Here is a 16,157-nt window from a genome sequence, read left to right as displayed (position 1 = left end):
GAGCTTTTACCCTCGAGTTGGGGGATCGGATTGCGGCCCTAAATGGGGGTGCTCACGTGGAGCCCGCGTGCCGCTTAGTAACAGCGCGTGCTGTTACAAGGCCATGTTCGCTTAACCTAGCGAAGACTTCTCGTAGGTGTTGCACGTGCTCCTCTTGATCCCTTGAGGCTATTAACACGTCGTCGATGTAGCAGTACGTAAAGTCCAAGCCGCGGAGGACGATGTCCATCTTGCGTTGAAAGGTTTGCGCTGCGTTGCAAAGCCCGAAGCACATTACCGGAAATTCGTACAATCCGAACGGGGTTATAACAGCTGTTTTTTGTATGTCTTCCTCTGCGACTTTTATTTGATGATACGCCCTTACCAGGTCTAGTGTAGAGAATATCTTCTTACCACTGAGACGATGGGTAAAATCATGAATGTGAGCGATGGGATACCTATCAGGTATCGTTATACGGTTAAGTCCACGGTAATCCCCACATGGGCGCCATGTGCCGGCTTGTTTCTTTTTTACCATGTGTAACGGGCTGGCCCACGGACTATTTGATGGACGGCAAATACCTCTCTGTAGCATGTATTCAAATTCCTCTTTGGCAGCCTTATATTTTTCAGGTGGTAAACGACGAGCTTTTCCTGCTACCGGTGGTCCTTGTGTGACAATGTGATGTCGAAAGGTGGATTCATCAGTAACGATGGGCTTATTTCCCTCCTGGGTAATCTGGACAAATTCTTTGAGAATGTCATAGTAAGGTCCCTGGTCGGTGATCGTCGTGAGTCCCAAACACACTGCTGGTTCGACGGTTCCCTTACTGGTAAGTCCTGTCCTACAATCGATAAGCTGTTTCCTGTTAATGTCGACGAGCAAATCGAAACGTTGGAGAAAATCAGCACCTATTATCGGTGAATGCACGTCGGCGACGATAAACATCCATTTGAAATCTCTTCTGAGTCCCAAATCGAGCGAGACGACTGTCTCCCCGTACTTCGCGATGGCTGAGCCGTTTGCTGCGAAAAGGTGTGTTTCGTCCGGCTTAGTTCTTTCTTGTGGAGGTATGATAGAGACGGATGCCCCCGTGTCAATCAAATATCTGCGTGCTGACGTAGGGTCTGTGACGTGCAAGCGGTTTTCGAGTGCGACCTCCTTATTGACCGCTGACAGTAACGACGGAACTAGTTTTCCAAAAGATATGTGCACTGTCCCTCACAGTACTTGGCTTTGTCTCCAAACTTTTTATGATAAAAGCATATCTTGCTCTTTTTCTCTTTTTTCTTCTCTTCAAGGTCCTCTTCATCCTCTTTTGCTGGAAGTGCTAGGCGTTTCCTTGAAGATGAGCGTTGTCGACCTTTCCGGTGCGTGTTGCCGGCCTCCCCGCGCGAGACGTGTAAGTTTTTAAACCTACGCTCTACCAAAGAGAAAACTTTTTCCGCGATGGCGTCCACAGGAATCTGCGACACTGCGTTTACCGAAGTACGAGAAATCTGCGCTTCTGTGTATCTATCGGCGGCTTCAGCCAACATCTTTAGCTGAGCGGATGCATCGACTGTTGGATCGACCGGACTAGTCACCAGAATGCAGCGGAGAGTCTCTGGAAGTGCATCGAGCCAAATAGTTTTAATGGCATTCGAAGATAAAGCAGTACCTGACAGGTTTTGTATCTCTCTCAAAAGATCTGACGGCCGCTGCGAGCTTCCGAGCCTCTTCTCCTTAATCACTCGCCGCATCCGTTTTTCCTCAGACTCTTCGCATCTCTCAAGGATTGCTTTCTTGAGAGTCTCGTATTTGTTGGCCTCGGGTGGAGTTTCCACGATATCCGCGACGAAATCGAAAGTGTCGTTGTCCAGTTCCACGAGCACTTTATGAAATTTACTATTATCGGACGCCACTTTATGCACGACGAATTGCGACTCTAATAACCGAAACCACGCTTTTGCCCTATCCGGTGTGAATTTTTGCGATTCGATTTTGTCGACCGCGTCGACCTGAGGACGTGCATTTCCGTATGCCCCTTGTGAGCTTCCTGAATCATCGGAAGTATTCATGCTCGTTCTCGTTTGTATTATCCGTATCGTTTGTAGGAAATACGAGAATATCGCGACGTTCGCGTGAAACCTACGCGAAAGTTAATCTCGTGCACGCAAAAAGAAAACGCGAGCTCTCGCGCGCCCGTCTTACTGTTTTTTCTTTGACGAACACAGAAAAAGGACACCTCGTAACCTGTCGGCCATCGATCACGTCGGGGTCACCAATTATGGTGGTATGTTACACCAATTATACTGTCGTGATCAGGAGGATGTCCGGAGACTAAAGAACGAACGCTCGACACAAGATCTGGGTAGGAAAAAGATATATTTTTCACTCAAACGAAAAAGCGTCCTACACGCGAACTACACGTAAAAACAAGTGACTGTCCGTTTGCACACTGCGCGCCTTTTTCTTCTTCCGCGTCCTCACGAGCCGAGCGCTCTGATTGGTTGCGGCCTTTTTCGCCGCTCGATCTAGTGACTATTTTATTGTCACCACTTAACAGTGCGCCACAAGCTCTTCACCGCCTGCGCAACCTGGCGGTGTCTCCGCAAGTTCATAACTCGGTAGAAGGCCTGCGGCGCGTAGCGGCGCCGCGGCGTATTATGCCGCGTCAGTGTAGCGGTGTGGCGGTGAGCCGCCACAAAAATAAAACACCGAAAAGTAGCCGTAACGGCTCCATGGGCGAACGGCCTAGTGAAACGCGTCAACCGATTTAAAAAATCCTCGTTAACAAAATTGTTAAGTAACGCGGCAGATTGGAAAAAGGAACTCGGAAGGTTGCAATATATAATTAATAATTCATACCATGCGGTAACCAAGTCCAGTCCTTCCATGCTGCTACTCGGTTACGAACAGCGCAACCATGCCGACCAAGATTTTGCACGATTCACCAAGGCCCTGGCAAGCATTGACACGGACCTGCAAGCCGAACGTCACACAATTCGTGAAACGGCGCGCAACGCCACAGATTTGATACGAAACTACAATAAAAATTTTCGTGACATTAACCTAAGGAAACCGTCGATGTACAATCAGGGTGATTACGTCATGATTAAAAACTCTAGGGTTAAGCCCGGAAAAAATGTCAAGTTAAAACCAAAATTTATAGAGCCATATATGGTTAAGAAGGCCCTAGGAAATAATAGATATGTAATTTCAGACATACCTGGATTCAATATAACAGCGAAGCCCCTCGATACGATGCTTTCGTGCAATCGCCTCAAACCGTGGATCAGATGTGATCCTCTTGAGGACAAATCAGAAACATTATAAATTATATTATGTTATTTCAATATAAAATAAATAATGCTTTCCGCTGATTAGGTTTAAGATTATAGTAAGTAAGTGTATATAATTTGTAATAACGGCTTGAATACATACCCCGAACAGGTTCACAAAATCACACACGATGAACCACGGACACATACAGTCAATTGCGCAATAATTTCACTTGAGGAAAACTTCGAGGACGAAGTTCAAGGCCAGGACGGCCGAGCTGAAAGATTGTTAAGAATACCATCGATAGACGGCGCCAGCGGACGGCAGCCAGATGATCGAACAGCGCCTCGATAAAATTGATTCTGCGCGGGCGCGCTCCCGCCCCATATTTTTAATGTTAAACATGTGTAACGGTGCGCATTTTCACGCCTCACGGGCGGTGCGTAACGATGCGGAATTACGACGGTGCGTAGTTAGCGAAGCGGATTCTTACGACGCGGAATAACTCGTCGGTTTGCCAGAATTCGTTCGTGTGGTTTATCGGGAGACTCCAAATTAACAAAAATAATTTAAAGAAAAATAAATATTTATTCAATAGAGCATTTGGATTAATAATATAATTATAAAAGAAAATAGTAACAACGAGTACATGAGTATTTCTGTAACGGTCTACTATCTTAACGGTATAATCGGATACAACTATCGGAAATAAATATTTTAATACTGAGTAGACTGCGTAGTTTATTTAACGTGTCGCGCGTTTGGCCGCAATTTAAATAATTATGAACATGATTAATCCTATTTAATTCTAAATCGGTCGGTTCGTACGGTACGGAGCAAAGTTAAAAAAAAATAAGTGATACCGCGTATATCCGAGCCCTGCTGAGTCGTCGACGGTTGCCGGTGCGCTGTGTCCGAAGACAGTGAGAGACTTCTCTCGTGCAAGGGATATCGGAAGTCGAACGCCGGGAACACGTGTTCCCAGTAAACATTTTTGCTGGTGGAAGTTCTAAAAGATATCTAAAAAATATCTTTAGCAAGATATCTTGAAGACACTTTGAAAAGAACTCTAAACGGTATCGCAAAGACGTCGTGTTGCACGACGCGACTGCTTGATGGCGCGACAGTCGTTTTCGCCTATAAATATTTGGCACGGTTCGTGTGTTAAAGATATTGATTGTTTGTTTGCTTGATCGATACAACTAAGTGCTACTGTGATCTGCGATTTTTATTATTTTTAACAAGTGAGTGCAAAAACAGACTATTTTTTTTAACAATTTGTGTCTTTAAACTCAATCTGAAAAAAAATTACAAAAGGTTAGTCAGTATTCTTTATAAAGCCTTTAATTCTTTTACGTATGATTAGCACGTGATATTTCAATAGGTTATGTATTCCTATTAAGCGAAGATTAATCTGACATGATAAATAATATATACCTTTACAAATTTACAAACAGCTAAACATTATTTAATCAAATTTCTTTTGTTACGAAGATTTTTTGAAATAACTGAATCTGTACATTTTCTAACTTTTAAGCTCCTCCTAAGGATATAACCTTCAAAGAGTATTGTCCATCTGCGACAACAATATATATTTCTTACATGTTAACGTAGACAATTTTTCAACAAATCTTTATCAAAGAAATGTCATATTTACAATTAAACAATTCAGCAAAATAAAGTAATGTTAACAAGTTAATAATATGGATCTCTAAGTAAATGTCGTTCAAGATAAACAGTTTAAGAACAATAAATATAATATATACAATAAAATATAATACATAAAAATATAATACATACTTTTTGGCATCAAATCTACATATTAGCGAGCTATAGTTTGTTTCTCAATTGGTTACATAATTAGATAATTAAAAACAGTAAATATTTATAAAAATTAATTAAATTTGTATTAATCGTTAGATGTTCGGCTATTGAAACATTTACTTTAAATATGGATAAATAAATATTGATGATAAATATTAGATTTGTGCAATAAATAACATGTTATATTAATAATATCAAATGTCACAATAAGCTAACTTAATTTTTTTACTCGACTGTTTTGGCATGATTTTGGCATTCAATATTTATTGGCGATTATTCCTTCAGTTAAAAAAATTTTAAATACATAAGTTTATATAACGTTAATATATTAAGCTTTATTTTAGCGCTATAGTCTTTCGCATGACACTTTGTGTGTTTCAAACCATACGTTTTAAAAGAAAACAATTCTGTTTAAAAAACGAGAAAATATTTTTAAAAAGTCTTATTTACATTAAACTTTATTTTGGTTTTCTAAAATATTTGCTATTATAAATTTATTAACATTGAAGTTATTGAATCGATAATAGCAAATATTTAAAAAAAAATTTACATTTAGTTTTATTTTTGTTTTTTAAAATATTTGCTTATCAATAATCGATGATTAATGATTTGTTAACATTAAAGTTTTAGAACGGCCAAAATTATGCCAAAGCGTAAAAAATATATTGATTTTTCTTGATCTCAACAATGGCGTCGACGAAAGGAAATATCAGACTTTGATAAAAATAAAATTTTCAATAATACGAAAGAGGAACATTGTGAAAAAATTGATGTTTCTCAAGCATCCGAGGCAAACGACGATAATGTCAATGGCATTGAAGAAATGATTACTTCTGACAATGTGCGAGAAATAACTTATCATTCTTTTTCACATTTCTGACGCATCTGACGCAGAATCTAAATACGATTCAAGTGAAAGCGACGTGGAATCAAGATCTGAACTTTAATCTCCAGAAAGAAATTCCATTGAGAAAATTTCTAAAATCATGGGCCGTTGAAAATAACATTACGCATTCTGCTTTGACAAAATTGCTGAAGGGTCTTAGGCGTAATGGCCATGAAAATCTTCCCAGCGATGCAAGAACATTACTGCAAACACCAACTATAAAATCAACAGTGCCAATTGAAAGCGGATCTTTCTATTACCATGGCTTGCGAAAATCACTGGAAGAATACCTAACACGTACCAGGTCTATCAATAAATCCATCGAAAATCCCATTTTGATTAATTTAAGCATTGATGGGCTGCCGCTTGCGAAAAGTTCAAAGAGTCAATTGTGGCCTCTTTTAGGGCAGATAATTCATGACGATTGTAGAGAGGAACCATTTTTAATCGGAGCGTTCCATGGATACATGAAACCATTGAATCCTGACGAAATCGTTCGTCCATTTATTGAAGAGTATTGCGAAATAAGGAATAAAGGATGTACGTATCACGGGAAGAAATACAATGTTTTAATAAATTGTGTAATATGTGATGCCCCGGCTAAGGCATTTTTGAAATCTATTAAAAGTCATACAGGATTCTATGGATGTGATAAATGCGAAGAAGAAGGGGAATGGATGGAACACCGAATGGTATTCCTTAATGAAAGTTCTCAATTGCGCACAGATGAAAGTTTTTTATTACGCCGAAATGATGATCATCATATAGGCGATTCTCTATTTGAGGCTGCTGGATTAAAAATGGTGACGCAGTTTCCATTAGACTACATGCACTTAGTTTGCCTCGGCGTCACAAAAAGGCTACTACATTTTTGGATAAAAGGAGTAAAAGGCATTAAGATGCGTGCTTCGGACATTAACGAACTATCAGCTCATTTGAAGACGTTAGGACAATATATACCTAGAGAATTTGCCAGAAAACCGAGAGGACTAGATGAATTAGATCGATGGAAAGCGACAGAATTAAGATTATTTCTGTTGTACACCAGTTTGATTGTTCTGCAGTCACGCTTGACTGATGATTACCTTAGACATTTTTACGCTCTTCATTGTGCTATTTCTATTCTATGCAATGTCTTTGATTGTCAATATAATAACGGATATGCGAAGGAGCTATTAGTACATTTTGTCAAGGCGTTCAAGATTTTATATGGTGAAAAATATGTCACATACAATGTACATAATCTGATCCATTTAGCTGAGGATGTCAAGATATACGGATTTCTGGACATGTTTAGTGCATTTCCTTTCGAAAATTTCTTACAAAAACTAAAAAGAATGCTGAGGAAAAGTGCTCAACCTTTAGAGCAGTTGCAGAGACGTTTACGAGAAAAAACATTGAGTGTAACAAGTACTGATAATTGTCAACAATATCCTATTCTCAAATATCCCAAAATTGAAGAATTACCGTTTGGATGCACCAATCCGCACAAAGAAATTGTTTTGTCGAAGTACACACTGTCTTGTGCTAACCAGGCGGATAGATATTGTTACACAACTGATAAATCTATTGTCAAAATCGAGCACATTGCCAAGAAAAATGGTGAATTAATTTTGATTGGAAGAGTACCGCAGAACACCTCGGGTTTGCCATTTTATCCATGCGATTCGCGTAATTTAGACATCCACATTGGAAATGAGTGGTCACAGTTAGAAGTGTTTCCGTTAAACACTGTACGTGGAAAAACAATGAGACTTCCTCATGAAAATACGTTTTGTTTTATTCCAATTCTGCATACCGACAAATAAGGTAAATTCAACTCTATCTTCTATTCTCATTTTATATGACATTTAATTTAAAGAAAGATTTTTTATTTTAGCCACTAAAAATAAGATTTTGTATTTCTGCAAATGTATTTAGATTATTCTATGCCAATTCAACAAGGCTTTCATCTTATAACTCTTTGTTGGGATGGCGCTTAAGTCAGTTCTTCATTCTCATGATTGGGCGCTATTCGCTATTGGATGGAATTTTCTCGATTGCTTACTAAACACATTATTATTATTCGACACCGACCTGTGTAGCGTTCGTTTTATAAATATATATTGTCTCTTGCATTTTATTGTGGCGGGTTCTGTGATTTTCTATTCCACCTCCACATATCACATCACTCTTTAAAGTTATTCCTATTTTTTTGTAAAATTACTCTTAATAAAGAAATTCAAATTTTTGTGAACAAACTAGGAGACAGAACGCAATCAAATAAATTTCTTTTTATTAATGCAATTTAAAATTCTTACATTACCGCAGATGTATTACGTGGCATTTTGGGACGAATACTGTTCGGCTGTTGCGGACAATTGGGTAGATTTTCAATGCAAAACTATTATGTTTCCACCCGCTGGAACCAATATTACAACGGTTATAAAAAAGAAACTTCCACCACAAGATTCGTGGAACATTTATACATACAGTAAGCTTTTCAGGCCTTACAACACATTCGAATTGGCACGCAATGCCGAAAAAACTTGTGTCGATATATCGAGCAACGATGAAATTCGCCTCACTCAATTGTCGGAGTACTCTACGCCCGTATCGGCAAAGCGTCTTGTCACGAAAAAACGTTTTTATGATGACAGCGGCGAAGACGATGAAAACAATAACGGTATATTTTCACTATCTATAAAATCTATATGTATAAAAAATTTTGTTAAAGTGTACGAATAAACTATAACTACAAATTATGTAAATTATTTTATTGCGAACACTATAATTTAATATTTATATTGTACGTTCTACAGAAAGTTCTCCAAAATCAAAACGAACCATATCTCGTCCTCCAGATTCATATAAAAAACGTAAAAATGAGACAATTAGCGCAAGAAAGGACGAAGTACTCGACTCTCATCTCTCAGTAAGTATCTCTGCAATAGAAATGTTCAAGCATAAATATTTTTATGAGTATTACAACTTGGTGACGTTAATTTATATAGTATGTTATATGTTAAATATTATACACATTTATATATTACATATTTATATATATAACATTACATGCACACTTCAAATATATAAGCTTTGTAAATATATATTTCCAATTTATTATTTAATTATTCCTACTAATAGCTTATTTTCAATTTTCCTAACCATGTATTACAGGCAAGTACATCTGCAAGTTCTATGCAAAAACCGACCGTGCGCAACATTATTCCTGCGACATTAAACTGTCATCCATATTCTATCGAAGTTTTCGAGGAAACCGAAAGAAGCGAGAACGATGAAGATTCTTGTATCGAAGATGAAGACTGTACCTTGGAAAGTGTACAAAAACTATTTTATGACAAAGAAAGTAGGACTAACAGCAGAAAAACTGTGTCTGGTACGATTTTTATGAATCTTGTATTCCAGTGCAATAAATTGTTTACATCGTCTTCATGAATATTTTTTGTGGTTCATATAATCTAGACAAATCATCGTTTTCGCTGGATGAGTCTCAAAGATCCTGAGGGCAAAAAGTAGAGGCCAGAAAAGCACACTCCGAATCAGAAGAACCTGTCACTTTAGGTAAGTGACTCTTTCTTCAGATTATCATTTTACCGTTATACTGAGAAATCATATCAAATTGAAAGTATGTTTTTATTTATAGAATTTTTTTCTTGCAGAAATAGTTTGGAATAAACTTAACAAACTAAGCGAGGAATGGCATGCGTTTCAAGCGGAATATAAGCGAGATGCCAAAAAGCAGAACGCAAAATTCACCGAACTAATTGCAATGTTAAAAGAAAAAAAAGTTTCTGCCGAAATAGAATCTAGTTTGCCGGATGAATCGCCTGATACTTTCTTGCCCGATTTTCCGTTAACGTCACTCGAAGAGTTCTTCGAATTTAACACGAAACTCACAAACGACGAAACATTACAAAAATATTTTGTATATATTTTTTATAAATTTTATATTAATTATTAAAAGTCACTTTGTTCATAATTTTGTATTTTAATACGTATATTAAATAAATTAATAATATTTAAGATGTTCTTTTCAGAAGCAAAAGATTGCAAAATTAATTGGAGGGCAGATGACTACGCAAAAAACAGTATCAACAATCCTATCGAATATGATGGCATATAAATTAGGTCATAGAATGTCCTGGACTGGCGCTAAAGGGTCTGTGGCAGTAAAAGACACAACTTTTATGAATGTTATTATTGGTGAGTAATTCGGGTACAGTTTCTGTAATAATTTAATTAGATTTCCTAATATGACATATACAATGTATGTGTATACTTTAGGTGCTGTCAGTGCATTTATTGCAAAGGGCCAGCACCAATGTGGTAGAAATCATAAAACACATCAAAAACTAGCTACAACATGCTGGCGATAAAATCCGCCGCTGTAAAATAGAGCTTGAGATTGTTCTTTAAATACACAATGTCCGCTAAAGTAAAACTCTTGAGGCGCGACGCGTATGCACGTGAGCGATTAAAAGTACTCGGACGAATAAAACGTGTAATACGTCAGGATAGTCTTTTAGCCGAAATGAGGAACGAAGGGATGACAGGCACTAAAGACAAGTATAATCACCATCACTGATAAATCTTTATTATCAAGATAAAAGAACACGTGTGTCTTGTTACACGTACTAACGCACAATGCATATAGGCAAAATAAGAATAAGTAATACAACTCCGCGTAAAGCTTCTTTCTTAAAAATTAAAAAAAAAAAACATATTCCACACGTAGGGGAAGGTGGGGTAAGACGGACCGCGGGGTAAAATGGTCCATTTACTAGATCTTATTAGTACGTACCTCTATCTGCTAGATAAACATAAAATTAATTTCCTTTTTGATGCTTTTTAACTGTTTAAAAATTACGTCATTATATCATAAGACTATCGTAAGTTATTTATAAAGAAACGTCAAATTCTTGCAAATAGATCTCGTGATCTAATTTCTTAGTATTACATTTTAAGTGACTAAGATTGCAAAACTTAAAATTTTTAAATTTTTCTACAAGTTCCATATTTCTGGTTATTTAGAAGTAATATTTCATCAGTTACATTTAAAAAATAATTTTGATACAGGTAAATAAAAATAAGATAATATTAATGTTGTTATGTGGGGTAAAATGGACCAATTTAAATGGGGTAAAACGGACCAATTTATATATTTGTTCTACTTATATTTTCTACTTATACTTTCTACTTATAGTTTTCTGCTTATATATTTGCTCTGATTTGAGAAATATTTTACATTTCATTTTTTTTTTACTGGCAAAAGCTATGAAAAATAAAAAACGCACTGTTAAAAGTAGAAGAAACTTGAAATTTATTGAAAATAATGTCTCCAAATAAAAACAGATTTTATAATAATTATTTATTTTATTTACATGCTTTATTTTAAAATGTTATATTTAATGTTATATTTAATATAAACGTTAAAAATTATAAAGATTATAATTATTTTAAAGATTTGTGTGTATAATAAAATGATTAATGTTAAATTAATTTCTATTCTTATTCAAAAATATTTAATAAATAATATATAGTTTTGATTTTGAGTTAATCAGTTAAATTATTTCTTGATCCATACTATCTCGGCTTGGTCCGTTTTACCCCATGGGATGGTCTATTTTACCCCATCCATGGGGTAAAACAGACCAAAATTAAGTTTTTAAAAATCTTAATAATAATTCAAACTTTTGCAAATTTTGAAAATTTAACATTATAATCTTATAATAAACATTCTACAGTTTTTTCATGCTAAATTTCAGTTATTTTTTGTCATTAATATAAAAAATATAGCCATTTTCGCTTAGAGGGTCCGTCTTACCCCACCTTCCCTTATTTAAATTATATCTTTATATTAACTTTATATTATATCTTTACTTATTATATCGTTATTATATCGTTATTATATCGTTTATTATATGTTTATTATATGTATTTATATCTTTATTATATGTAACTTATCTTATTATATATCATAAATGTTCTGTGATAGACTATATATATATATATATATATATATATATATATATATATATATATATATATATATATATATTTATTATAATAATAATAAAAAATTAAATTATTTACAAACAGATACATGCGCCGCGGTTTTTTATTGTAACAAATTTCTATATAAGAACGTTTTGCAAAAAGAAAAAAATGATGTTTTATATACAATTAATTTTAAAAAATATATAAATTAACAAGAAACTGATGTTTTAACAAATTCTTTATTAAATTTTAGTATCTATACTTACTGCTACTACTTACTGCTTTCTATACAATTAGATTCAATGTTTTTTCAAATGTCTTCGTGATGTTTGACGTATATTCGGTATAAGATATACATCATATATATATATCGTCAAAATTGTCTGAAAGATATCTTTATAAAGATCACAAAGAATAATTCAAGATATCTTTAAGATTTCTTAAAGAAGTCTAAAAGTGTTGCATAAGACATCTATTAGATTTCTTTTCAAGGTCTTTTGGGCAATTTCTAAGATATCTAAAAGACATGCAAGACATCTTTTAGGCATCTAAAAGATATCTTTTTGTTTACTGGGACCCGACCGAGGCAGAGAACGCCCTGCCCCTAGAACGACGGGAAGTCGGAAGTCGAACGCCGGGAACACCCGACCGAGGCAGAGAACGCCCTGCCCCTAGAACGACGGAAAGTCGAAAGTCGAACGCCGGAAACACCCGACCGAGGCAGAGAACGCCCTGCCCCTAGAACGACGGAGAGTCGGAAGTCGAACGCCGGGAACACCCGACCGAGGCAGAGAACGCCCTGCCCCTAGAACGACGGAGAGTCGGAAGTCGAACGCCGGGAACACCCGACCGAGGCAGAGAACGCCCTGCCCCTAGAACGACGAGGTATAGGAAGTCGAACGCCGGGAACACCCGACCGAAGCAGAGAACGCCCAGCTCCTAGAACGACTATCGGGATGGGAGCGAGTACGACCGGAGCTTCAGAGTGCGCCCTGAGGCTTGTCCGAGTCGTACTCGGGGGAATGGTATCGATCTGTTCCGCGAGCCGGCTTTTATACCGGTCGCGCTACCCCCACTTGGGGTGCTACCCTACCCGGCAGCTACCCCTTCTTGAGCTTTAACCCCCGAGTTGGGGGATCGGAATGCGGCCCGAAATGGGGGTGCTCACGTGGAGCCCGCGTGACGCTTAGTAACAGCGCGTGCTGTTACACATGTAACCGATCTGTTTTCGAGAATGTTCTAGCGAGTCGACCTGCGAGAGAACTGAATATCGAGATTCACTCTCTAACGTCGGGTCGAGCTATTAAGTCGCAAAATAAAAAAAATTATAGAGAGACTGTCGGAAGTATAAATTGAAAAGAACTTGTATTTTTCGGTCGTACTAACATTGTAAAATCGCTGTTTGCTTAAATTGATTTCCAATATAAGTGTTCTACTAGAATCAGTGTTTTAACATTCATTTACAAACTGCTTTTCCATCCGTAATAATATCGTTGCCGAATAAAACTCACTTAAATAAATAAGGTCGGAGAAAGGACGTAACCGTCCTACCGTTCAAAAAGTTAGTCGTTGCCGAACATTATATTTTTCATATTTTATTTAAAAATTACAGACTGTCGGTAAATTTCTTACAAAGGCAAAAGAAATTTGAGTTTTATCATTCTGGTATAGTGTAAGATTTATTAATATATATATAATAAAATTGTAACGGTGCGTATTTTTACGCCTCACGGGCGGTGCGTAACGATGCGGAATTTCGACGGTGCGTAGGTAGCAAAGCGGATTCTTATGATGCGGAGTTTCGACGGTGCGCAGGTGGCAAAGCGGATTCTTAGGACGCGGAATAACTCGCCGGTTCGCCAGAATTCGTTCGTGTGGTTTTTCGGGAGACTCCAAATTAACAAAAACAAATTAAAGAAACAAAATAAATATTTATTCAAGAGAGCGTGATAAAAGAAAACATTTAACAATGAGCACATAAGTAATTCTTTATCGGTTAAATTATCTAATGTTTTAACGGTATAAACGGGTATAATTCTAAATGTGAACGAATGAACAACTATCGGAATTAATCGGATAATAAATAAATTGCGTAAATCGTTAAATGTGGTGCGCCTTTGGCCGAATAATAAACAACTTAAATTATTTAATTCTAAACTAATCTTTTGATTGGCACAGATAAACGTTATAATTAATCCTAAGTTGGTCGGTTCGTACGGTACGGAGTCAAAGTATTAAAAAATAAGTGATACCGCGTGTATCCGAGCCCTGCTGAGTCGTCGACGGTTGTCGGTGCGCTGTGTCCGAAGACAAAGAGAATCTTTCTCTCGTGCGAGGGATATAGGAAGTCGAACGCCGGGAACACCCGACCGAAGCAGAGAACGCCCTGCTCCTGGAACGACGAGAGGTCGGAAGTCGAACGTCGGAAACACCCGACCGAAGCAGGGAACGCCCTGCTCCTAGAACGACGGAAAGTCGGAAGTCGAATGCCGGGAACACCCGACCGAAGCAGGGAACGCCCTGCTCTTAGAACGACGGAAAGTCGGAAATCGAACGCCGGGAACACCCGGCCGAAGTAGGGAACGCCCTGCTCCTAGAACGACGAGGTATAGGAAGTCGAACGCCGGGAACACCCGACTGAAGCAGAGAACGCCCTGCTTCTAGAACGACTATCGGGATGGGAGCGAGTACGACCGGAGCTTCAGAGTGCGCCCTGAGGCTTGTCCGAGTCGTACTCGGGGGAATGGTCTCGGTCTGCTCCGCGAGCCGGCTTTTATACCGGTCGCGCTACCCCCACTTGGGGTGCTACCCTACCGGCAGCTACCCCTTCTGGAGCTACCTTCGAGTTGGGGGATCGGAATGCGGCCCATGATGGGGGGTGCTCACGTGAAGCCCGTGTGGCGCTTAGTAACAGCGCGTGCTATTACAAAATATATATACAATTGTATATAATAATTTATTAATTATATATAATATAATAAAATATATACAAGGTGTCCCATTTGAGACAACTAAATACACTCACCCGAAAAAAAGCGGTACACTGAAAATGTGGGAAAAATTCATCAAATTTCAACTGACGATAACTTCGTAAATGATAAAGATAGAAAGTTGTATAAAATATGAAAATAAAGCTTAGAATCTCTACTTTAAGAATCGATGTATTTCAATGTTGCAAGATAAATTTATTGAAAATGGCGGATGATAAAGCGAGAGCATGCGAAATTGAAAAATAATGGTTCGAGTTTGCGACGGTGCACGACGTAAACGAAAAAATTGTAGTTTATTGGGATCAAAAGCGTATGAAAGTACAGAGTCTCCTCTTTAAAATGCTTCTTTATGCATCTCGATCCGATGATTTTTCGCTGAGAGATTCGCATTTGAAGTAAGAACCTGCCTTTTTCTTCAAATGCGAATCTCTCGGCGAAAAATCATCGTATCGAGATGCATAAAAAAACATTTTAAAGAGGAGACTCTGTACTTTCATACGCTTTGGATCCCAATAAGCTACAATTTTTTGTTTATACCGTGCAATGTCGCAAACTCAAACCATTATTTTTCAATTTTGCATGCTCTCGCTTTGTCATCCGCCATTTTCAATAAATTTATCTTGCAACATTGAAATAAATCGATTCTTAAAGTAGAGATTCTAAGCTTTATTTTCATATTTTATACAACTTTCTATCTTTATTATTTACGAAGTTATCGTCAGTTGAAATTTGATGAATTTTTCCCACATTTTCAGTGTACCGCTTTTTTTTGGGTGAGTGTATTTCGAAAAATAAGCATTGTACGAAAAAATGTCCCAAATAAACTTTTAATATTATCAAAGGGGACGTCTGCCTGTGCAAAAATTAACCCGCCCCCACCGCCCCTTGGGGGTGGGGCGGGTGGCAACTTTGAAATTTCAAATGGGAACCCCCATTTTTTATTGCAGATTCGGATTTTTTGGAAAAAAATACGTAAGTTTTGTCCGAGACATTTTTTCGAATCGTGATAGATGGCGCTGTAATCAGTGAAAATTAGTTTTTGCCATTTTCTCTCACCATTGGGGTGCTTTATTTTGGTGAGTCCCCTCGCCTCTCACTATTCAATTACAATAAATGCTCGAAATGATGATCTTCCATTTCGATGCATTTATTAACTCTAGCTTGGAATGCTTGTACACATGTAGAAAGTGTATCTGGCGTTATTTGTGCACAA

General features: G+C 37.4%; 1 protein-coding gene across 1 annotated transcript; it reads right to left on the bottom strand.

The window, feature by feature from the left end:
- Positions 1 to 52: 52 nt before the first annotated feature.
- Positions 53 to 2,040, bottom strand: LOC136999505 (uncharacterized). The gene is made up of 2 exons (XM_067353846.1): positions 1,206 to 2,040; positions 53 to 1,005 (listed from the first exon to the last, which is right to left on the bottom strand). The coding sequence occupies exons 1-2, from the start codon at positions 2,038 to 2,040 to the stop codon at positions 53 to 55; spliced, it is 1,788 nt and encodes a 595-aa protein (XP_067209947.1).
- Between the last annotated feature and the right edge of the window lie 14,117 nt (positions 2,041 to 16,157).

This window comes from Linepithema humile, chromosome 4 (genome assembly GCF_040581485.1).
Source record: "Linepithema humile isolate Giens D197 chromosome 4, Lhum_UNIL_v1.0, whole genome shotgun sequence".
Lineage (NCBI taxonomy): Eukaryota > Metazoa > Arthropoda > Insecta > Hymenoptera > Formicidae > Linepithema > Linepithema humile.
The sequence above is the reverse complement of the archived record's forward strand: the minus strand, read 5'-3'. Positions and strand labels throughout refer to the sequence as shown.

Bases quoted from the DNA above. Each gene is read 5' to 3' on its own strand.
- LOC136999505 (XM_067353846.1), bottom strand. From the start codon at position 2,040: ATGAATACTTCCGATGATTCAGGAAGCTCACAAGGGGCATACGGAAAT. The intron at 1,006-1,205 runs GTGAGGGACAGT...ACCTTTTCGCAG, and splicing joins TGGAGACAAAGCCAAGTACT to CAAACGGCTCAGCCATCGCG.